At 42.2% G+C, this 25841-nt stretch overlaps 1 protein-coding gene across 4 annotated transcripts in view; it reads right to left on the minus strand.

Annotated features, from left to right (window-relative positions):
- Positions 1–25841, minus strand: part of CRTC1 (CREB regulated transcription coactivator 1) — a 106660-nt gene that overhangs the window by 27545 nt on the left and 53274 nt on the right. For all 4 annotated transcript variants that reach the window (XM_032217546.1, XM_032217454.1, XM_032217375.1 and 1 more), the window contains exons 2-6: positions 6968–7084; positions 6410–6547; positions 5785–5846; positions 2976–3070; positions 1135–1220 (exon numbers count right to left, since the gene is read on the minus strand). In XM_032217546.1, the coding sequence (XP_032073437.1) occupies positions 1135–1220; positions 2976–3070; positions 5785–5846; positions 6410–6547; positions 6968–7084 (498 nt within the window). The remainder of the gene's footprint in view (positions 1–1134; positions 1221–2975; positions 3071–5784; positions 5847–6409; positions 6548–6967; positions 7085–25841) is intronic.

The following is a 25841-nucleotide window of genomic DNA, read 5'->3' on the forward strand; positions in this document are numbered from 1 at the left end:
ACAAACAAACAAATAAATGTCATTATATCAAAGGTTGCTACCTGAAGCTCCTGCCCACCTGGATCAACCCAGACACCTGTACTACACCTGTACTTTTTAAGTACAGGTGTAGTAGAGGTAAACATGTCTCTATGGAAGAACTGGAAGATTCTCCTAGTCCACTTTCTCCAATTGCAAACTCTTTCATGCAGTCAGGCGCAAGAAAACAGGATGACAGGTCAGCCGATCAGAGAAGTTTCTTTATTGCTGCTTGCCTATTTACAAGAATCTCACCAGACTGACTTCACTCTCGAGACCAACCAGATAAGCACTTCGAGGATTTAGAAGAGTGGGGGAGGGTCTCCATCAGGAATTCCCTGAAGGAATTCCAAGCTTACTAGTCCCTTAACTCCATCCCCCACTTCAGCTGCCAACTACACATGCCTCCACATGAATGGAGAGAGTGGTGGATGAAAAAATATTTCTGGAGAGCTAGCTGGGCTGTGAAAGGGGGGGGGTTCTATTTTCCCCCCTTCTCCCTTGAAAAACCAAGAATGACAGAAAGCCAACTTATGGCAATGTGCTGTAACTAGTGGTGGGATTCCAAATCTTTTCCTACCGGTTCTATGAGAGCGCGTTTTGTGCTCGCACTGATGTTTTGCATGTGAGTGCGCCTAATACGCGCTTGCAGCACTCAAAGACCATCCTCGGTGTCAGTGCTGGTGAGCTGAGCTATTATTTAGCGCAGCTGAGGCGTGGCAATCTACTCTGCCGCGCGAATCATCTGAGCTAAAAAAAGGGACTATAGGGCAGGAAACAACGGGGGTGGGAGGGCGGGGCCAACCAGAGGTGGTATTTGCCAGTTCTCTGAACTACTCAAAATTTCCGCTACCGTTTCGCCTGAACCGATCCAAACAGGCTGAATACCACTTTTGGTTGCAAGACAAAATCCAATTTTGATGCTTGAAAACTAGAATTAAAAAGTGTTCACTGGGTATTTCAGCCCTGGTTTATACACCAATCATACCATTCACTTTAAAGTCTGAAATAACCCCCTTCATTTCTAGATATGTGCTGCGCTCTAAGAAGAAAGCTTTACAATCTCTGGCAGCTCAATGGTATCAGTAGCTCATATACGCTGCGAAAATTAGATACCTTCTTAGTATCCCATCCTTGTTTTGAAAGGTTTTTCTCTGTCTCTGATGGATCTTCCTCCATGCCTGGAACCGTCAGTAATAAGACTACAGTGTGAGAAAGAATATATCAGCCAAGTGTGCTCTGAAAATCCCTGGGAAAGAGGAGAAGTGAGTAGAGAGGATCCTTTGTAGGGCTATCCCATCTCCTTTGTTCTCAATGAGCTCTCTAACTTTAGAGTTCTTGTGCATGCTGAAAGTGGAGGCAGGCTGAGTCACCCACCTCACCTCCCCAGTTTCTGATCCCCAGATATTGAAGGGAGGAGACAAAAGGGATTCCCCCAGCATTTGAACAAAAGAAGCAGCTTCAACACAGTTGAGGGCTCTGCTTTTATTAGGAAACATTTTCCTCACTATCAAGCAAATGTTAAGGAGAAATCCTTTTAGAAGGACAGTGAGGACAGAACTGGGAGGCAGCTTGTGTATGTGTGCACAGCCCCTCCATTCTTCAAACTCCTGTGAACCAAGTAGACAGCTGTGCAGGGCTACAGTGGGAAGGGAAGAAGATGAAGACTTCAAATCACTCTTATCAGGAAAGTAGAGGCAGCTGCCACTCGGGTAGTTACATTCAGCAGAAGGCATTTTTCAAAGCTTCTTAAGGAAAGGTCACACACAGCTCAGTGACAAAATTACTGGCATCTTCCATTTAAAAAAAGATAAAAATCAAGAAGTTCAGGAGGGCTGCTACTTGTCAGCAAGAAACAAGTCGCAGGCCAAATCCAACTTTAATACTAACTTGGTATGAAGTTCAGATATGATGGACACTAGATTACCTAAATCATTATATGAACCTTGAGAATAGCTGAAAGTTCAGAGATGTACTATTCAATGCTGATCCACTCAGCATATCCCTGAAAGTCAGAGAAGTCTAAGAAGTTGCCTTGGGCTTGGTCACGTTACTACCATGCTTCCCCCCAAAAGAAGACCCTGTCTTATATTTTTTTTGCCACCAAAAAAAGGCACCAGGTCTTATTTTCAGAGGAGGGGGAATGTCATCCACTGACTCACCTCACTTGCATGCATTGCCCTGGGCCTCCTTTTCGCTGTCAGAGGCCTTCAAGAACTTCTGTGGCCGGCAAGGCTTTTCTGAAGGCCTCTGCAGCTGATAACAGAGCTCCGGATCGATCTGGAGCTCTGTTATTGGCTGTAGAAGCCTTCAGGAAAGCCTTGCCAGCTGCAGAAGAAATGGGCCGGCGAGGCAGCTGTCGGGATGTGCGAGGTGTGGCTGCAACTGTCCGAAGGTTAGTAGTAGGGCAGCTCCACCCCACATGCCCACCCTAGCTTAAATTTTACCTGTGCACCCTGGAGTGGGTGGGGTCTTAATTAAGGCTTATTTTGGGGGGTAGGGCTTACATTGGGCACACGAATAAAAATCAAGCTAGTGTTTACTTTCAGGGTAGATCGTATTTTCGGGGAAACATGGTAGTAGTCCATCTAACTCTATTTATTTGATTTATTTGGAGGGCAGGAGAGGAACCCAACTATTATTTGTCATGATTTGTTATGATACATTATCTACATTTTGTACGAATATCAGCATTAACATACTTTCAAGGGTTTTCAGCGAGTCCATTTCTATCTCGATTCTTCCTGTTTGGGATCCAATACACAAACAGCCAAAATAACTTCAGCTTTTGGATAATATTTTTCTAATGTGAAATTTCACAATCTTTGCTGCATCTCTCCAATTCTTCCTCCCCCCCCCGCCCCCCGCCAAGTTTACAGGCAATTTTGCAGCTTTCTTCTTTTTTCTTTCTTTCACAACTCCTGGATTGTGCTTGCTTTGTTTATTTTTTAAATCACCTCTTTTTTGCTGCATATCCTGTGACCCAGCTGAGAAAGGCTCTGTCTGAGTGGGGGCCATTGTGCTCTGGTGCAGGGCAGAATCAGAATTGGTCCTAGTGACGAAGGGGAAGAAACTGTTAAAATATTCGCCAAGTGTATAAAGCAGTTGCAATGAACGTGTTTTTTTACCAAAGGCAAACATTTAGCTCCCAAGCTGCTAAGCATTCCTCATATCCCTATAATATTCTCTGCCTTGGATAGAGTTTATAACCATGGCTCTTCATGAACTGATATCCTAGCATAATGCAAGTAAGACTAATGGAGAACTATTGGAATTCCTAAAAGGACTGTTTTCACCTTTGTGAGCACAGTAAGCCATTCAAGCTGACTGCAGAGGTTGGCTCCAAACTCATAGCAGCTGAAGTAAAGTGGGTGATAAAAAAAAGAACAGAATTTTGCCATAGCATGTGTGTGTAGTGTGTCTGTGTATCTACATATATGTGTATGTATGTATTATATCCACACACACATGTGGATATAATACACATACACAGTAGAACCTCTAGTCATGAACGCTTCTGATCATGACCAAATCAAGTTCCAACCAAAAAAAATCACAACTATCCCCCCTCCCTGCAGCCAATTTCCCCTTCTGTGCCATTTTTTTTTTTTTTGTAAATACCAAATTTCCAAAATTAGTTTCGGGTCACAACCAAAACAGTTTGTGATCAAAGTTAAGGAACAAATTATGGTTGTGACCAGAGATTCTACTCTGTGTGTGTGTGTGTGTGTGTGTGTGTGTGTGTGTGTACGCGCACGTATTGAGATTGCGCAACAGAATTTCATTTTTTAATGCTTGCTTTTGTGTTCATCAAAAAAAGTGACAATAAAGGTTATTTCTATTGTGAAAGTCCCTATTTTATGCATATATGTCAGCAATACTAAGTGCATTTATGTGACTGTGTCTTTTATAACTATCCTCATCTTGATTGCAACTCTCTTCCTGACAATACCTGATTCTTTCTTGCAACATTCAAAATGTAACTCCTTACATTCAACATTCAAAATGTTGCTCCTTACTTTTACAATTGTATGTACACTGAGATCAGAGTACGTGAAAGACCAAGTCACACATATGAGGCTGCCCTTCTACTGATATCACCCTCAAAGTTATTTCGGAAGTTCCAGGCAGATTGCAACTTGGAAGCTGTTTCTGTTTTTTGTCTGTCTTAGAAATGTTTAAGGACTGTCTTTAAATATGTGAAGGATTGTAATGAAAAAGGTAGAGCAATCTCCATTGCTTCAGTGGGTGGAATTAGGTAGGGGGACCCTACTGGGAAGAAAGTTAAAGAAGCATCGTAAGCCAGGGAAATGTTTAAACATCAGGGAAGTGCTACTGGCGCTGGAGGGTTTTCCTGATGGAAATATTTCAACAGAGGCTCTTTTGAAAGCACAGAAGATGAATTCTGGACTGCAGAATTTGCTTGGACTTAGATGTCCTCCATGATTATTCAACTTGGGGTCAACATGTGGCCACTAGTATATAAACAGAGACTAAAGCCCATTCCCTTCTAGCACTGAAGATGTTACCTACCGTATTTTTCAGAGTATAAGACACACCAAGATTTTGAAGAGGCAAATTAAAAAAAAGTTTTTGCACTCTGCAGACCTCCCAAAAATGGCCTGTTTTTTGCAAAAACAGGCCCATTTTTTTTTCAAAAACAGGGCATGCATAGCCTTTAGGAGTACTATGTAGAGTGCTCCTTGGGGGTGGGGGTGGGGGAGACAAGCAAAAAACAGCTCATTTTTCACTCATTTTTGCCCTCCCCAGCCCCCAGGAGCACTCTGGAAGCCTCCTAAAGGCTATGCACGGCCATTTTTGCAAAGGGAGAGGGTTTTGGGAGGCCAAAAATGTTGTATTCAGTGTATAAGATGCACCCAGATTTTCACTCGCTTTTTTAAGGGAAAAGGGTGCGTCTTATACTCAAAAAAATACAGTAGTTAAATAATGAAACATCTGCAAGAAAACAACCAAACTCAGTGAACACCAAGATCCTCCCTGTGGTCAACCTGTCCTATCTCTGGAATGCTTTGGAATGTTTTTCCCAAATTATGTATTAGGGAAACAGAATGTTCAGAGAGATTAATTTCCTAGGCTTTTAAAATTATTTCATTCTGCCGCTGTGGTTTTTAATTTGTTTTGTTAATGTTGTTTTGACTATGTGAAAACAATATTAGTACTAATTGTTACCTGCCTTTGAGTCGAAGTAGTGAGGAGAAAGATACCAATTGTCATGAACATGCAGTTAAGTTTAGAATAGTAGATTGAACCATTTCAGATGCTCTTTAGGAAGGACTGCCCACATTCCAAGCCCAGATTTAATTATGGTAGTTACTCAACTGTGATAGTGAACCATTACTAGTCCTAACCTGGGTTCTTCATTTAATGCCGTGCTTCATTTAAATTTAAATTTAAATGGTAAATTTAATCAAATAAGATATGGTCCAGGAATTTCAGTCCACTAGCTTTTTAAGATTTTTACTATAAGGAGCATATAGTTAAACATGCGGACACATACCTAATCGGTTAAGCTAATAATTATAATTGTTTTGTCAAATAAATATTTTTTTATCTGAATTACATGTCTGCCCATCTCAAAGAGTTGACTTTGGTTGGCAGCACAAATTGGATAGGTAAATAAACATTTTTTGGATGATATGATATATACTGTAATATATTCTTTACTGGGTAAAAAATATGCTTTTAGAGATTGCTGTGTAAATTGAAAAGTTAGACTTTTATATTTCAAAATTATTGTATACATACCTTCTCCAGCTTGTATCTGAAGGAGGAGACAGGTAGACAGTACCATATGGACAGCTGTCCACGTAAATCAGACAGTCAAGGGAAAATGTTTTTTAGATGTTTCTTTCTCTCAAGAAATTTTTTTTTTTTAAAAAAAACAACACTTTTTGCACTATTCGTTCTCTTCTTTTGGAATCAAATAACAACTCGTTGCTAGTGTGATGCCATTATTTTTCCAGGACCGTTGTGTTCTCTTACTGATCCCAACCAGCCAGGATCACATAAAACAATGATATATAACCAAACAGAAGAAGTCAGGTGACAACACTGCAGAATCAGCTAGAGCAAAACCTCTTGACTCTATTTATATGTCCATTAAAAGCATAAAAGACTGATTAAAGAACAAAGTGCCTTGAAATTCAGGCTTATTTAGGCCTAGGAATAATTTTTGAAATAACAGAATAAAAGTCTATACTTCGTCCTCCCCAGCTTAATTTAACTGCTCTATTTTAAAGAGGAGAGGAAAAAGCATTTTTGTCATCGCTATTGTTCAACCCTTTCCCATCTAATAAAAATCATCTACAGGTCTAAGACTATTCCTGCTTACCCCATCCTACTCATGCCATTTTATCAAATCAAAGGATATCTGTCTGCCATGCTTATCCACGGAGAGAGGGCGCCGATGCGGTGAGCCAAGGCGATTCCTGTCACGATATACCCTGTCTACCAGCCCATGGTGTCGTGTTGTCCTACTGGTGTCCAACCCAGATGGCTGAAAGGGAGTCTAAAAAAAAAGACAGAGAAAGAGCTTAAAACATAACCTACTGGATGTCCCACCATAGGATCAGGCTGCTGGAGGGAGATAACCAGTGGTGGGTTCCGGATCCGGTTTGCCAAGCCTGGCTGACTGTGAATGAAAGGAATTCCCAGTCGTGTAAATAAAAGAGGTTTTGCCAAGTCCAAGACTCTGCTTCATGCTTGTTAAGGAAGCCTGGGTCAGAACAGTGGCAAGAAAAGTGATGAAATGGGGCAAAGATCACTTAACAATTGTCTCATTTAGCAACAGAAATTTTGTGCCCATTGTGGTTGCAAGTCGAGGACTGCCTGTAATTTATAGGGATACATTTAGCTTTTGGTACAGAGCACAGACGCTGGTTTCTAATGTTCCCGTCATTCTTCCGAGCAGAGGTGGTATCAAATTCACCTGGAAGGGCATGTCCATCGCACTGCTGCCAATCTGATTGACGTTTGGCAAGGATCCTCCATAGTACTGGCCACGGCTCTGCCCCAACTGCAAATACTGGGTTTTCTGTAGCTGTAACTAGAAAACACAAGATGGGGAGATTAAGCCAGAGGAAAGGAGTGAGCGTGCTCATGCTAATTAGGAAGAGATAACTGAAAGCTTCCTGTGAAATTTTCAGTAGAGGGGAGACAGCCCTGAATTTAGCGCTGAGCATAATGAATGTGCACGATTGAGCAAGGTTCAGGTTCAGTTCCAGGCTGTCAGAGATACAGCTATCAAGACCGGCAAGTTAAGGTACTCACAAACAGACTTGGAATAAAGCAGCTTATTATTGTTTATTGCTAACTGACATTTTGGTTCCACCACAAAACCGCGGACGACAAAATCGCGGTCGACGAAAGCGCGTATGTGACGTCATCACAGCGCGACGAAAAAGATCGAAAAATGTAAAAATAAAGCTAAAACCTTACCCTAACCCCCCCCAAACCTAACCCTAAACCTAAACCTAAACCTAACCCTTAACCTAACGAAAAACCTAACGCTAACCCTTAACCTAACGCTAAACGTAACGCTAACGCTCTAAACCTAACCCTAATCCTTAACCTAACCCTAACCCTTACCTTTATGTGAATCGGTTTGCTGTAATTTAATTTTTATTTCAATTTTTTTATCTTTTTCGTCGCGTTGTGATGACGTCACATACGCGATTTCGTCAACTGCGCTTTTGTGGAACGCGGTTTTGACGGGTCACGGACATTTTTACCCTGATTGTTTCTTGTAAACTGCCCAGACTGACACTGGTCAAGTTGAGCAGTCATGCAAATTCTTTAAAACAAACAAGCAAACCGAAAGAGATGTTTAGAGTTGGAAAGTGGGGAAATGGGTGAAAAAGCTCAATCTTATCACTGGTTCAAAAATAAAACACACCCATACACGCACCACAGACACACCCCACCTTAAACTGTTGTCTGCTGTAATTCAAAAGTATACTGCAGCACATATGCCTTGCATTATGGATGCGCAAGAAATGCGCTTTGTTTTAAACCCAGAATAAATCAATGTGCTTTGGAAGTCCGGCTATGGAGGGATCACAGAATTATTTGGGGCAGGGGGGGGGCGGCAGTTGAAGGCAGTGGGTGAGTCTCAAAAGCAGAAGTGGATAACTATGGCAACTGTGGACTTCAACTCCCCAAATTCCTGACTGAGCATGGTTGGGTTCAGGAGTTTGAAATCCACAGATTGTAAAGTTGCTGTGGTTGCTCACCCCGCTCAAAAGGCATATTGTCAAGAAAGGAGCATCACCCTACAGATGCTAGGAGAGTCATATTCACACCTCTGGAACGAACTCCCCGTGGAGATTCGTACCCTCACCACCCTCCAGGCTTCCGCATAGCCCTTAAAACCTGGCTGTTCCGACAGGCCTGGGGCTAAAGATTTGCTGCCCCTATCTCGAATGGTATGATTGTTGTGCTTTTAACTATGTATAGTTTTGTGTTCTTGTTAAACTGTTTGTATCCCCCCTTCCCTTTTTGAGTTGTGAGCCGCCTTGAGTCCCCTTAGGGAAAAGGGCGGCATACAAATGAAATAAAACTAAAACTAAACTAAACTAAACCTCTAGAAACTCATGGGAGAACAACACATCTTTTTTAGGTTTCCTTTTAGAATAGAATAGAATTCTTTATTGTCCAAGTGTGATTGGACACACAAGGAATTTGTCTTTGGTGCATACGCTCTCAGTAGTACGTAAAGAAAAATAAAATAGAATACATTCATCAAGAATAAAAGATGCAACACTTAGTGATAGTCAAGGTTACTAACAAGCTATCAAATCATACTAGGAAACAAATAAAAACAGTATAAATTGAAAGATACAAGCAAGATGGTAATACTCATAAGTGGGAAGAGATAACACACTAGGAAGGAAGAGAAGATTTTTAATTTTAATCCTAGAAAACATGCCCACAGTGCATCATATCTCAGAAGCCTTGAGAGAGATAAAAAATCTCCCCTCCTTAATGGCACCCAGCTGTTAATAAGGAAAAAACTGCCTCTTGATGCTGGCTCCTTGCAGTAGACACAGTTAATGGTTGCTAAGCTTCTCCTGTCTTACACACAAAAACTCTTCTCTCATTCTTACTATGCAACTCAAACAATGTGGTTCTTTTTTAAAAAGATGCCTAGGATTATGATATTGAGAACCGTCTTTCAAAAATTTAGATTTTTCTCAAAATTCAACCTGATTGTAAAGATTCCAAAGATCTACTGCAGTGCCTCTCAAAAGCCAAAAGAAATCTGTTTTTAATGAGTCTTTAGAACAGTAAGAGTAGGAGGAAGATGGAAAAACAATGTTCCTTTGATTTCAAATAATCCAACTACTTTCTTTTCTTCCTTTTATCTCTCTCCCTCTCTTTCTCTCTTATGATGTCTCAATTATCTCTTAAGCCATTAACAATCTATCATACTAAAATGGATTTTGGGATAATTGCTATCCCCATTCTCTCAAAACATTACAGATTTTCACTCATTATTTTCATTGTAATAACATACAGGTTATTTACAAGCAGTTCACTTACGACCATTACAAGTTACAGCATCACTGAAAAAAAGGGACCGATGTCCACTTTCCAAACTTACAACCATTACAGCATTCCCATGGTCACGTGATCAAAATTCAGGTGCTTGGCAAGTGGTTCGCGTTTATGACATTTACAGTTGTCCAAGGGTCAGGTGATCAACCTTCTGACAAGCAAAGTCAACAGGAAAGACAGATTCACTTAACAACCATGTTACTAACTTTACAGCTACGGTGATTAACTTAACAACGGTGTCAAGAAAAATAATAAAATCGGGCAAAATTCACTTAAATGTCTCACTTAGCAACATAAATTTTGGACTCAACTGTGATTGTAAGTCAAGGACTTTCTGTATTTGTCAGCACCCAGATAACTATCAAGTTTGTATAAGCCAGTGATGGCTAACCCTTTTCCCATTGCGTGCCAAAAGCAAGGGGGAGCGCAGGGGGGTTGTGCGCGGGCATGCCCACACCCTCAATTCTATACGTCCTCCCCCTCCCGCTTTTGGCATGCGGTCAACCCATTTTTCGCCCTCCCCAGGCTCCAGAGGTTTTCTAGGAGCCTGGGGAGGGCGAAAACGGCTTCCCCTGCCCCCCCAGAGGCCTTCAGGAGGGTTTCCTGAAGCCCCCGGAGGGTGAAAAATGGCCGAAAATGAAGGGCGAAGTCAGCTGGCCAGCGCAAGCATGCATGCTGGAGCTGACAGGGCAATACCACACATGTCCTAACAAATGGCTCTGCATTCTACCTATGGCACGTGTGCCATAGGTTCGCCATCTCGGGTATAAGCCATAAAGGTTTGAGCCACCCTCAAACCTTTTAACAACTATTTTATTGTCACAAATCTTGGTTATACAACTGACATTGCTTTCTTTCACACACACAGTCCCACCAGAAAACCAAGTATCTGAAAATTTTCACCGATAAAGAGACAGAACCTAGCCTGTACTCTTATTTTAATAACATCACACTGCATGTGGTTTATAATAAAATAAAATAAAAATATTTCAATCTATGTGCCTCAACTTTTCATCTCCTAATTTAGTGTAAGGGATGCAGCAAAATCACCTGCTTAAAAAACAGCATTTTTCTTCCCATGAACCATCAGACCATCCATGGTGTATGGAGCGCAGGTGGTGGCTCAGAGGAGAATATAACTCATCCCTTATCCTGCATCTTCCTGTGCAGAAAACAAAATCTTGCAGTTCTACCTAGAGAAAAAAAATCCCTAGTAGAACCTCCATCTCTTTGGTCTTGTATAGAAATTTGAGAATGCAGAATCAAGAGAAGGTCTTTGAACAATCCATTTAACTCCCTGAGAGAGAGCGAAGCTCATTATGCTACTGTTATGGCTGCCTAATTAAAGCTTCAATTGGTTTTAGTTGAAATATTTTCTCCAACTGATGCAGGAAAAGAGAATTTCAAGGCCAGAAGCTGGCTTGGAGCTATCCATGGTTCTGGTTTTAGCTTTTGGCTTGCTCTGGCCTGTTGTGATGGAAATCTGTAACTTGACCCAACCTTGACTGCAAAGATTTGGGTGTTTTATTAGGTCTCTCTGTACTAAAATCCAATCTTGCCTGATGTTATTTCTGTCAGCCTCAGATAATTAAAAAAAAAACTTTTAAAATTCACTCAAGAATGGGATTAGATGAATCTTTACTTCTGATCCAGCAAAGTAAATGAAGACTAAAGGAAGCTTGCTCGGTTACTTATTTATTAGCAATCTCTATAATCCACCCAAATCCCAAAAGACTCTGGGTACAACAGCAAATAAACCAAAACAAAATAAAGAGTGATAACAAACATCACCGGCTATACACCCAATGTAGATTCTATCAATCAGACCACTTAAGAACTGAGTTATTTATTTACTCAATTTAAGAACTGAAAGAGTTATTTATTTACTCAATTTATAAGCCACCTCAGTCACCATAGCAACTTTTAGATCATGGGAAATCATAAATAAATTAAAAACAACAAAATGAGAAAATAGTCACAATAAAAGTATTAAGAGCCTGCATCAATGAAACAACCCAATGATCGCACAGCCTACCAACAGAGCCTTAACAGCCTTTCTGCACAAAAATAAGTCCATAATATCATCACCTGTAGATCAGGGGCTGAGATACACAACTGGGTATTGTCTGCACACTGATGCTCCCTGGCCCCACCCAGCCAGAGAGGCTCAGATAAGGGCCTCATATGGCTTTTGATTAGGAGCGGGGAAATGTACTCAGTCCCGAAAGCCCAACAATGCAAACAAGAGTAGCCAGTCCCAGCTGATCAGGCGGAAATGGGGATTTTGCAGTAACCTTCCCTTGGAGTCGGGCGGGAAGGGAGATTTTACAGTATCCTTCCCCTGCCACGCCCACCAAGCCCCGCCCACCAAGCCACACCCACAGAACCGGTAGTAAAAAAAAATTGAATCCCACCACTGTGGGACATGTACATTCGTGAGTAAAATAACTACATGTTACCAATGAAGGAGAACATTTGTAGCTCAGGGCCTGAAGTGAGGAGTCCTTGGTACTCTCTGAGCTTAGTTGTTTTCACATCCTTGGGTGACACAACCAAGCTTAGAGAGCATTAAGTACCCCTAACGACATGTTGCTGTTTTTATTACCACAATGTAGGTCCTACTACAGCAGGGGCCGGCAACATTAAACACTCAAAGAGCCACAAAGGTCCTAACAAGAAGCCCCCTGTTCAATTCTGGAGCCGAACAGAAGTCCAGTTCCTCCACTATAGAGTCTCCTCCTAGCGTGGTGTCCTTTTTCCTTTTACAAACCGGCAACAGGAGCCACAGCAAACAGTTGAAAGGGCCACATGTGGCTCCAGAGCCGCAGGTTGCTGACCCCCGAACTACGGGCTTGTATATGTTTTTGTCTTTTTCCAGAGGCTCTAGAAATCTCCACAAATGCCCTCTGGAAGCCAAGCACATTTATCAGGCACCTTGTGCCAACAAGCTTGCTCTGCAGTCTTGCTGAAAGGATATGGATTTAATCTGTTTAATGTAACACAGCAGAAGTCATTTATACTTCTGGAGGAAGTTTTATAAAGTGGCGGAAACTATTATCCTGACCACACCCCATATACTAGAAAGGAAAGAGACCCTTAATAGGTCCTAGGTCAGCTGACTGGACAGGCAGAGTCAGCTTTACCTGATGGATTCTGGTGCTGTGCCATGCATATTTTTAATATAATATTAAACCAATTTTGCTGTATTTATTTTGTACAATGACAATAAAGGATTTTCTCTCTCTCTCTCTCTCTCTCTCTCTCTCTCTCTCTCTCTCTCTCTCTCTCTCTCTCTCTCTCTCTCTCTCTCTCTCTCTCTCTCTCTCTCTCTCTCATTGTAAAGTAGTGCCTTACTCCTCAATGGATGACGTCCTCCCCCGCACTCCTAATAGGCTTAAGGTTTCCCAAGGATGTGTGAAAATGTGATCCATGTACTTGGTTGCTGTCATTCTGGATAAAAATCAGCAGCTACTATGCTATGTTTGAGACTGCTTTTTTCTAAAATTAAATAAATAAATAATAAATCCCAATGCTTAAGATTGTAGAGAAGGGGTCCTCTTTTTTGTGACCCATGTCTATGGAGATTCTCAGTTGTCCAGGCCATGGTTGTCACAAAGGTGCTTTTTTCAAAAGGCAGCTGGACTTTCTTTGTTTTTCCTTGAAGAAATTTTGCTTCTCATCCAAGAAGCTTCTTCTGAAGAACTGAAGCAAAACATCTTCAAATAAAAAACAAAGAAAGTCCAGCTGCCTTTTGAAAAAAGCACCTTTGGGAGCGGAGTGATGCCTCTTATTTCATTTGCAAATGGCTAAGATAACTTCAAACAGGATCTTGGATTTAGGTTACCGTTCCAGCAACTAAGAAAAAAATCTCATGGATAACAAAGGAACTATAAAGAGAGAAGCTGACACATAAATTTTTCAGATTATAGTAGCGTTTAAGAGCCTCAACAGTATTCCCCCTGAGATCTGTAGAGCCCAAACTCTGCTGGGCTTTAGAAAGACTATTACATCCTGACTTTTCAAGAGACCCTTGAGTTAGATATGTGATGGATTTTCGTCCCTCCTTATTATTTGGAGTTTTACTTTAATGGGTTCTGGTATTGTTTCTTCGAGGGTGAAGTGTAAATTGATGCCGTTGTTATGCATATAATCAACCTTATTTACGGAGTAGGGAATGTAAGCTGTTCAAAGTTTGGAATTCTTGAATAAGACATAAGAAGTGCTTCAGGAAGTTTTCCAGAAGATGGAAAACAACAAGCAGAGAGGCCGAAGAGAGAGAGGAATGCAGTGGTGGGATACGACCGGTACGCCCCAGTACAGGCATACCAGTGCCTGCTGGGAGCACCAGGTACCATTCTGGTACTGTGCTCCGGAGGGCCACCTGCCCGCCCGCACTCCTTACCTGTATTTGAGCTGTTCAGGGCTTCCGCGCACGGAGCATACAGCGCCTGCACGATGCTCTGCCGAGCAACTGGAGCGTCGTGGAGGCATCGTGGGCAGTAAGTACGCTGCAGGCGTTCATGTGGTGGACGCCTGACCCTGTTTGCACCGTACTAGTCTCTCAAGAATAGCTCTTATACTCTGGAGATTCAGAATCTATTCCAGGGCCTCAATGTTAATCACATTTCTAGAGTCCTCGATAAAAGCATGTCAGAGTATGAATGTTCATAGATTGGAATAGACATGGCAACAGGTCAGCCAATGGGGACTGTTTGGGAACTGAAACATAGTATTTTTTTGTATGGCCATAAGAGACTATTTGGAGTCTGGGTGTGGCTTGCTGAACTGTATATAAGAGTTGGTTTGGCCTCTGTAACTTCGCAGCTTCTGTATAATATAGGCCTCTATCTCTCTACTCTGTAATGACTTGCTTCTATGAATGTATTCCTGATTTTGTATGTTGACTTCTGCTGTATGGTACTGTATATAAAGAAGTTTCTTATGTAATTGAATCCCTGCTGAAAAGAATAATTCTCCTATACACAAAGAATAATTCAGAAATCACTGAATAACTAGGCATATTTACTTACTTAATGGCTTTATATCGCTGCCTAATTTAAAAAAGATATGACCTCAGGCTGTGTATAGGAATAAAAGCAGAATTACAATACACAAAAGAGAGGCAATGCAAAATCACAGCCACAAGACACACTACACTGTTAAGGCACACCAACCTATATTACACAATAAGCTTATCTAACCTCCTGGCCTCAATACCCCAGGGAATAGCCAGGCTAACAAGGTCAAGGCCAGCCACAATAATAGCAGCCCACGAACTGTGAAAATCCCTCCAAAGCATCTTAAGCAAAGAAACTCAAAGATCCAACTTTGTTTTTTAAGACCATGTTTATTGTATGACTTGGAACTTAAAATGTTGTGAACAAAGATGGGGTTATTTTTTGTATTCCAGAAGTAGCAAAAAGAATAATGCTTTGGAGATGGAAAAGTATTGTGACTTCAGATATAAAAGATTGTTAAAAATGTGTTATCTAACAATTTTTGACAAAATTATATATCCTGTCAATCAGAAAATGTTACAATATTTTTCTCTCTGAAAACAAAACTATTGAAAAGCCTGATGAATACTGAAAGTTTAGTTTCCTTTTTTTGAAGATGTATAAAATCAAGTGAACTTAGAATATATTTATAATTATGGGGTTTTTGTCTTTTTCTATGTTTTTATTTGTTGCACTGCACTGTTTTTTCCCTTTTCAAGTGGTGAGTGGTTCGTTTTTGTTTTATGCATATTGTTCAAAAATTGACTCTCTCACGTAATGAAATTAATAAAATTGTGGAAGAAAAAAAAACTGCCATTTCCCTCCCCCCAAAGATCCAAACATAAAGACAGAAGAATTATTATTTATAACATATGCAAGAACTGGGAAAGTCACTAGTATATTTAAACAGAATACATATCCATGAATATTGGAGGCCACTTCAACTGACTGTTATCTGCAGTTCAGCGGTTCTAATCTCACCGGCTCAAGGTTGACTCAGCCTTCCATCCTTCCGAGGTGGGTGAAATGAGAACCCAGACTGTGGGGGCGATATGCTGACTCTGTAAAGCGCTTAGAGAGGGCTGAAAGCCCTATGAAGCGGTATATAAGTCTAACTGCTATTGCTAATATCAATTAGCTTATGATAATTCTTTAATTTCACAAACACAGATAAATTCAACCAAGAAATGGCAATTGTTTTTGATTAACCCAAAATCCAAAAATGCAAGAGAATTCCCAGAAGCCTGGAATTTTGGTAGATCAGCCAATAATATCATGAACATCAATTATTTCTGGTCTTTAAATTACTACAAAAAGCAAGCAAAGACCAAGGAAGAAGCAAGCAAGGGGATGTCTTCCTTATTGCACACTTAGCAATAGATGAGCAAGAACACAACAGGCAGGAACCATCCAGGATGAAACAATGCAACCCATCAAGCCAGGTAGGCCAATTGGAAATAGGCACAAAAACTAAATAACCCAGATCCAGACAGGTAGGACAATCGGTCACATATAAAAAGCCAGCTATTGCTACGTTCTTGCGCCAAAGCATTGGCAATGTTCCCTAGTCTGGTAATTGTGTTTTTGCAGGAATGTCTATGGAGATTCTCAGCCAGGTCATGGTTGTCCCAAAGTTGCTTTTTTCCAAGAGGCAACTGGATTTGTCTTTGTTTTTCCTTGAAGATGTTTCACTTCTCATTCAAGAAGCTTCTTCAGTTGTGACTGAATGGCGGAGAAGGTAAGGGTTTATATTCTGTTGCAGTCATCCGGTCATTAGCATTCTCTTGAGTGTCGCTGAGGCCACTTGGAGGTTTATCTGTGCCCTCAGGGTCACCCTGAATAGTGCCAATGGGTGTGGAACCTTTTTGGAACTGCTGAATGGGAATCCTTCCATTCTTCACCGTCCAGTCAGAACTGAAGAAGCTTCTTGGATGAGAAGCAAAATGTTTTCAAGGAAAACCAAAGGAAGTCCAGTTGCCTCTTGAAAAACCACCTGTGAAAGCACTTTTTGCAGGAAGAAAACCAAGAGCTCAGTGAACAGCAAAATCCCAACATCTCCACCCTGAGCTATACATACAGAGAGTCTTAGTGTTCGCCACTATAGCAAATACAGTTAGTCTTTCCTCATTGACTTCATTTCAAAGTTATGATGGCAAAGTTTCAGCCAACGTAACATACCACCATCATGTAATTGTCATCTGTGACTTTTGCAGCCAGTTATTGACAAGTCAAGTCTGTCAGGCTACGGTCGGAAGCCTGACAAAGTCGACTTTGTATTTTTTTTTCTCCTTTTTATTAGTTTATAATATAAAATACAAAAATACAAAAAGCAAATAGCAAATAGGGAAGAGAAAAGTGTAGAGAACAAGAGAAAAAGAAAAGGGCATTGATACTTCAGATTCCTTTTGGTGCAGTAGAATAAGGCATTAACATAAAACCACAACTTTTTACTTTCACGTAATAGTATAAACCAGCCACTTTGATAACAAGAGATCTATCTAATCAGCAAAACCCAAAATCAAAGTTTCATTTTTTTCAACCTCAAGCACAAAGTCCAAGAGCGGTTTCCAACAAAAGTACTTGCGTTTTTTTTTCTTTTATCAAAGCAGCAGTCAATTTAGCCATTTCATGCTAACTCTATCAGCTTTTGCAATCATTCATCGACTGGAGGGATTAAAGTATCCTTCCATCTTTGTGCATAAAGTAATCTTGCTACCGTCAACATATATAAGTTCCCCCCAAAAAATATTTCCAAGTCTTTTCACATTAAACCCAAGAGAAAAGTTTCTGGTTTTATCTTTACATTCACTTTGAGAATCTAGTAGAATATGAATCCTACTCCAATATTTCTTTGCTTTGTCATATGTCCACCATAAAAGATTAAAAAGTCCCTTCTTTACATATGCATTTCCAACATACATTTGAAATACCTTAACATGTTCTGGATAACTCATCTGGTATTAAATACCAACTATACATTATCTCATAAATTGTTTCTTTTACATTGTAATTTAGTGTAAATTTTAAACCTTTCATCCACATATTCTCCCATTGTTCAAGCTTTACATTGTATCTGAAGTTCCTTTCCCACTGAAACATACAATGCTTTACATATTCAAATATGACAAGCAAAGTTAAGTTGGAAGCCTGGAGAAGTCGCAACTCATGGTCATATGACAGTGTGTTTATTGACCTGCATCAATTCACCTAACAACTGCAGTTAGAACTGACATGAAGTCTGTGCAATCAAGCAATGCCACAAATGACCCAGTTGCTGCTTCCTCTTGCAGTCGCTTAACAAGGGATACCCTCCCACCACAAAAGGTATTTACTCCATGGTTCCAAAGGCTGCCATTCCCAGGATCACATGAATGCATTTGGACTACTTGGCAAACTGACCTGCATGTATGGCCATTATCAGTCCCACTCAGCCATATGACCACAATTTAAAATGGTTTTGCCAAAAATCAGCATTTACTTTTGGTTTTCAGCAAAACGGCCACAGAGCGAACCATGGGTATACTGTATTTTTTTGGATTATAAGATGCACCAGTGTATAAGATGCACCAAGATTTCGAAGAGGTAAGTAAGAAAAAAAAAAAGCTTTTGACCTCCCCAGCCCCCAGAAGCACTCTGCAGGCTTCAGCAGAGCTGGGGGAAGGCAAAAACACTGTTTTTGCAAAATAACGGGTGGAAAATGGGCCGTTTTTTGCAAAAACTGGGGCATTTTTGCCTTACCCCAGCCCTGCTGAAGCTTGCAGAGTGCTTCTGGGGACTGGGGGAAGGCAAAAACCATTTTTTGGAGGCCAAAAATGGCTGTATTTGGTATATAAAACACATCAATATTTCCATGCTCATTTAGGGGGGTGGGGAAGGTGCGTTTTATAATCCGAAAAATACGGTACTTAATAACTGTGCCTTCTGCATATTTGTTTAATGACCGTGGTGATTCGCTTAACAGCTGTTGCAAAAAATAAATAAATACAGTATTGTAAAATGAGGTCTGTTGAGTGATGAGCGCTTTACAACCATTACGACCATAATAGGCAGGCTCCATGATGGTCGTAAATCAAGGACTTAACTACCTGCCTTTGCACTACTGCTTATAGTCAATAACGTGTACAGTAAATGGATGGAACTGCCAATAATGTCTAATTGCAAATACTTAATATTTTCAGGAAAAAGTGATAGGGACAAATTTTTAAAAGGTTATAGATTTTTTTAATTGATTGGTCAGTGCACCACATTCTGGAATAAAAGCATAAATATGTGCAACTTGAGCTCCTAAAAAAAGCTAACCGCCATGAAAATGGCTTTTTAAGCTATTTCAGTAGTAAAAGAAAAGTAAAAAAAAAAGACGAAGACCTACAGTATGATAGCAAATGAAGACTAAAAAATTGAAAAACTGTTCCAAATAGGTGTCCATTTCAGAAGAGAAAAATGCCATTCCATTAATGGGGGTCTTGTGGATCGCAGGGTGAAGGGAAGCCAACAGTGTGAAGCAGCTGAAACCAAGCTCATTGCCATTCTGCATTATATAAGTGGCCTTCAACTTACAACCCAAATTAAGCTCAAAATTTGTTGCTAAGCGAGACAGATGTGAAGTGAGTTTTTTTGCCCCATTTTACAACCTTTCTTGCCACACTTGAATCACTGCAGTTGTTAAGTTAGGAAGTGGCTAAGTGAATCTAGAGACCCCCTTGACTTTGCTTATCAGAATGATTACGACTCCAAGACAATGAAACGGTCATAAATATGAACCAGTTGCCAAGCCTCTGAAATTTGATCACATGACCATTGGAATGCTGCAATGGACATAAGTGTGAAAAATGGTCATTAAGTCACCTTTTCCAGTGCTGTTGTAACTTTGAATGGTCACTAAACAAATGGTTGTAAGTCAAGGGCAATCAGTATAATGAGTGTAACATCAAAATCAAAAGAAACATATTCCTGTGTTCATCAGACCATACCTAGATTTATATATTTATTTAGCAATAGCAACAGCATTTAGACTTATATACCGCTTCCCAGTGCTTTACAGCCCTCTCTAAGCAGTTTACAGTCAGCCCCTTGCCCCCAACAATCTGGCTCCTCATTTTACCGACCTCGGAAGGATGGAAGGCTGAGTCAACCTTCAGCCGGTGAGGCTTGAACTGCCCAACTACTGGCAGTCAGCAGTCAGTAGAATTAGCCTGTAGTACTGCATTCTAACCACTGCGCCACAAGGGCTCTTAATCAATTCAATCCATCTTCCAAATAAATCTCCCTCCAAATAAATACGTATAGGTTGCCCATCTCGAGAAGGGGTTCTGAACAGCAAACAACATTAAGAGAAAAATAAAAAAACAATGACAGTAAAAAGTACAGAAATTAAAAATACACAGCAGCTGAGAACATGTGATAATCAGCGACAGCTTACAAAGGCAAGAGATTTAATCTCTTCACATGCTCAGGGACTCAGGCCCCGGCACATCCACCTCTAGGACCATTGGAGGAAAGATACTGTCAGGGAAGAAAGCAATCAAACTGACAAGGGCTCTGAGAGAAGGGGAAAAACAGAAACCGTATGGGAATGGTTGCTGACAGCGGGTGTATTTAATCCGGAGAAGAAGAAAAGATTGTGGGCAGACATGTGCGGAGGCTACTGCAGAATGTAGAATTTAGCAGAAGAAAATACTATAATGCATTTGCCACACAATGACTAAAGTTTTAAAAAAAATGTCCCAGTCAACGCAGTTCATCAACTGTGATGGTAGAATATTTAACGTGTAACTTCACTGAAAAACGGTCATAAATCATCTTTTTCTGAAATGAGGGGGTGGGGTGATATTGTGATCCAATATGCATGCAGAAAAGCTCAGCTTACCTTCTTGGCATCTGCAATTAACAGGCTCTTAAGTACAATAGGAAAGATTACATGCCCCCCCACCCCAACTTCAGAGAACCAAAACCTGAAACTACTATCATGTTTCCCCAAAAATAAGACCTCGTCTTATAATTTTTTGCTTCCAAAAGAGGCACCAGATATTATTTTTGGTGAATGTTTTGCCCGTTATCCTTAGGATCAACCAGGCCTCCCATACCCGACATCTGTCATGCTACTGCCTGACTTCTGCGACCGCTTGCAGCAGAAGGCTGCGTGGCACATCGCGCTGATGCCGCTGCTCACGACAGGAGGCCATATGGCACGCTGGTGCCACCACTTCCGGCAAGAGACCATGTGGCCATTGCACGAGCAAGCAGCAGCACCATGCAGCACTTGGCATCCTGCTGCAAGCAGTGGCATTGGCATGATGTGCCACGTGGCCTCCTGCTACCAGCGGTGGCACCAGCGTGACACAGCACGTGGCGTCCTGCCAAAAGCCGTGGCACCAGCACAATGATCCAAAGTTGTAAAATGGGTCAAAACTCACTTAACAAATGTTTCACTTAGCAACATAAATTTTGGGCTTGACTGTGATCGCAAGTTGAGGATTACCTGTATAGTATTTTACTGGAGAAATTTCCATTGGTTTTTAAACTATCATTCTCATTCAGTCATCTTACTCATGGTGCAGACATTAAGATGCAAGCCATATTAGTCTCCTTGAACTCAAAAGATGCTGCTTCTGAATAGTCTTCTTCTTCTGCAGTCATTATCTAGGATGGATAGTGCTGTAAATGCATTATTTTCTCCATTTCCCAATTCTTTTTTCTCCCACTCCAAATTATCCCTCCCTTTTAAGAGTTCTGTTTCTGTTAATTACTCTGAGAACACTGCCTTGCCAATAACTTCTTATCAATAGAATTTGAGCAAATCAACCCTAGAATCAACAAAATGTAATGGTAAAACCTGGAAGCACCATTTTGGGGTAGAAAAGAGATAGCCAAATTCCTTTCTGAACTTTTAGAATTAGAAAAATTAAGGGGGGGGGGGAAATCCTGTTGTTTTTTTCTTGCAACAAACATTTATCCTAGGGACTGTCTTTAGGGAGTCTCGTTATGAGCAGCCGATGATTGCCAGGTAGGCCAACGCTTTATCCCATCAGGTGAGTGTAAAATGTACTTCATTTAAATACAGGTTGTCCCCAACTTACAACCATTCATTTTGTGAGTGAAACAGCACTAAAAAAAGAGACTTACAACCAGTTCTCACACAACCATCACAGCATCCTCAAAGTCCCATGGTCAAAATTTAGGTGCTTGGTAATCAGCATATGGTAGTAGCATCCCGGGGTGATGTGATTACCATTCAGAGTAGTGGCAACCTTTTGGGCACCAGGGACCAGTTGCATGGAGAAAGGTTTTCTGTTGCCCAAGGATGGGGTTTTGCTTGTTTGTGTGGCCCAGTTTCTGGCATGCTGCGGATCAGTGCTGGTCCATGGATTGGGGACCCCAGATTTAGAGAATACAAAATAAGAGCTGGAAGAGCTTTGAAGGTCTTATAATCCAACCCCCTGGTCAAACATGAGCCCCTAAACTATTTGTGATCATCCCAGCTGGCTTCAGAAAAATAAACACAATGGGAGCCAGATTCGCTTAATGGAAATGATTCACTTAAAAGCTGAAGTGGTTCGCTTAATAACTGTGGGGGAATAAAATTAGGCACGACTCACTTAACAACCACCTTGCTTAAGCAACGGAAATCCTGGTCCCCATTATGGCTGTTGAGGATTACCTGTACTGTAGCTTCAGATGTCTTATTTCACATAGAAGCCCTTTGATTATGCAACACAGTATTTTTTAAAAAGTTATAAAAGCCGCACTACACGCAAGCTACTTCACCAAGAATTGCGTATGAAACATCTCCTCCTACCCGTTTCAGGCAAGGATTGAGAAATGTTCAAACTGCTTTTGTATTATTAATGCAACCTGGTTAAAAATAAGAGAGATCGATGCAGATTGCTGAAAGGCAGGAGGAGCAGATTGAGAGCCAAGTATTTTGTCAATCAGGCCATCCTGCCAGCTTGAATCCTGAACCTAATGAGGTAATTGTGGTGCGCTCCCCATCCCAAAACAAACAGAAGGCTCTGTCCTTTTCATCGACTCACCACACTGCATGTCTGATCTGCTAAGGATAAGGCGTCAAAGAGGGCCTTGTGGGCGGACAAGAAAAATTGCCTTGTATCAGACCAAGGTCCACCCACTCAGACATTCTGCTTTCTAAAGCAGAGCAGATGCCTCTGGAAAGCTTGCAAGTAGAGCCGTAAAGGCTACCCCGTTGGCTGGGGCCGGACATCTGGTGCTCCTTGATTTGGAGAAAGAAGCCTGGTTTACGGTAATGTTTTTCTTTAACTAGAGTTACGCAATCCCTCGATTGCTTTATTCTGGAAAAGAGAAATGGGCATCTTCAGCTTCTGACAGCTTAACATGCTTGGAACAACAGGGGAGGGGAAACCTAACTCCCAATTGGAGAAGTGAGGTGGGGAGAGCTGGAAATTGCATTGTCTGCGCGCGTGCACACACAGACACACACACAACCAGTTTCTAGGAAATAGCTTTATTAGATGTCTCAAAGTTGCTTTTTCAAAAGGCAAGGGCAAAATTGCTCGGTTTCGGTCGGACTTGGACTCCACCCCTGCAGCTCCAGCCGAGGCACAGGAGGATCAATTTGAACAACTCTGGGTTGAGTTTCAAGACGTTACCCCCGGGGATGTGGACAAGGCCATGAGGGCTGTAAGTACCTCCACCTGTGTACTGGATCCGTGTCCCTCATGGTTAGTTACTAACTGCAGTGAGGTGACACGAGGCTGGATCCAGGCGGTTGTCACCGCCTCACTTCGGGAGGGGAACTTCCCCGCCGCACTGAAAGCGGCGGTGGTGAGACCCCTCCTGAAGAAGCCATCTTTGGATCCAGCTATCCTTAATAATTATCGTCAAGTCTCCAACCTCCCCTTTCTGGGGAAGGTTGTTGAGAAGGTGGTGGCCTTCCAGCTCCAGCGGTCCTTGGAGGAAGCAAACTATCTAGACCCCTTCCAGTCAGGCTTCAGACCCGGTTACAGCACAGAAACCGCTTTGGTCGCATTGACCGATGATCTCTGGAGGGCCAGAGATGGAGGACACTCCTCCATCCTGGTTCTCCTCGACCTCTCAGCGGCTTTCGATACCATCGACCATGGTATCCTTCTGCGACGACTGCAGGAGGTGGGAGTGGGAGGCGCCGTGTTGCGGTGGTTCTCCTCCTACCTCTCGGACAGGTCGCAGTCGGTGTTAGTGGGGGGGCAGAGATCGTCCCCTAGGCCCCTAACTTATGGGGTGCCTCAGGGCTCGGTCTTATCCCCCCTACTATTCAACATCTACATGAAACCGCTGGGTGAGATCATTCGCAGGCACGGGATTAGATACCATCAATATGCGGACGATACTCAACTGTATCTGTCCGCCCCGTGCCAACTCAATGAAGCGGCAGACGTGATGAACCGCGGCCTTGAAGCTGTTATGGACTGGATGAGGGTTAACAAGCTCGTGCTCAACCCAGAAAAGACCGAGTGGCTGTTGTGTTTCCCTCCCAGAGATTCGACCAATATTCCATCACTCAGGCTGGGAGGTCAAATTCTACACCCCTCAGAGAGGGTTCGCAACTTGGGAGTCCTCCTGGACTCACAGCTATCGTTTGACCACCATTTAATGGCTGTGACCAGGGGGGCATTCGCCCAGGTTCGCCTGGTGCGCCAGTTGCGACCCTACCTGAATCGGGAGGCTCTCACAACAGTCACCCGGGCCCTTGTGACCTCTAGGCTGGAATACTGCAACGTGCTCTACATGGGGCTGCCCTTGAAGAGCATCCGGCGACTTCAGCTAGTACAGAATGCGGCCGCGCGAGTGATTGTGGGTGCACCTCGGTTCACCCGCATAACACCTATCCTCCGCGAGCTACGCTGGCTACCTGTCGATCTCCGGATGCGCTTCAAGGTGCTATTAGTCACCCATAAAGCCCTACATGGCAGTGGATCTGGATACTTGAGAGACCGCCTTCTGCCAATTACATCCCTGCGACCAATAAGATCACATAGATTAGGCCTCCTCCGTATACCATCGGCCAGCCAGTGTCGGCTGGCAACTACAAGGAGGAGGGCCTTCTCAGTAGTAGCCCCGACCCTTTGGAACGAGCTCCCCGTAGAGATTCGAACCCTCGCCACCGTCCAGGCCTTCCGCACAGCCTTGAAGAACTGGCTCGCCCGTCAGGCCTGGGGACAAGGATAGTTCCCCTCCCGAATGATGAATGTATGTTGTTTACTATTTTATTATATGTCTTATCTTAATGTCTGTATTCCCCTTCCCCGATTTTATGTGAGCCGCCCTGAGTCCCCTCAGGGAAAAGGGCGGCCTACAAATATTAATAAAATCTAAATCTAAATCTAAAGGGGGTTGTTTTTTTTTCCTTGAGGAAAAAGACGTTTCACTTCTCATCCAAGAAGCTTCATCAATTCTGGCAGGATGGTGCAGGTGATGGAAGAATTGTTGCTACATTCCGGATAGGGAGGACCATTGGTTTGAAAGAGGGGTAAAATTGGCCATTTATGTTAAAGTTGAGCAGCCCGCTCTCAATAAAGGGGGGGGGGATAATACACCGTGGATCTCCTGTCTACAACACCATCCTTTCAGCAGTTCCAAGAAGATCCCACTCCCATTTGCACTCTGATATAGGTGATATCAACTGTCCAGTTGGCGAATCCAGAAAAAGGAACTCCTGGGACATTATTTTACCATGAGTATAAACCTTTGCTAAATAAACCACATTGGCACAGAAGAAGTGGAACCAGCTCTGGGTTTCCTGCACAAAAGTAAGCATGGTTAATTTCCCCTTTTCCCAGTCCAAACCGTCCACCAATCACTCCTGTTCATTTTGTTATGGGAAAACAGCCGCACCGGGACATCTGCTCGGTGTGTCCTTGGGATGCCAGCAATGTCCCACTGTGTGGGATGCCTGAATACCATTTGCCCTCCCTTGCATTCCCTCTATCCCCCTCCCTGGTATTGTCAAACTATGAGAGAAGGAAAAATGTAGGAAAAAAGTGTGAATCGCTCTTGACAGGTGACTCTGAGGGCATAGATAAACCCTCCAAGTGGCCTCAAGAACTCTCAGGGAGAGTGCTAATGATCAGATCACTGCAAAGAAATATGATCCTTCCAACACCACCACCCCCCTTCCTGTCAGAACTAATCTTTCCACAGCTCCCACCATCCTGCCAGAACCGATAAAACTTCCAGCATCTCAGACACAACAATTGGTACCGTTATTAGTTGTAGTGTGGAGGACAACAAGCTAGC

The sequence above is a fragment of the Thamnophis elegans genome, chromosome 1 (genome assembly GCF_009769535.1).
Source record: "Thamnophis elegans isolate rThaEle1 chromosome 1, rThaEle1.pri, whole genome shotgun sequence".
Classification (NCBI taxonomy): Eukaryota; Metazoa; Chordata; class Lepidosauria; order Squamata; family Colubridae; genus Thamnophis; species Thamnophis elegans.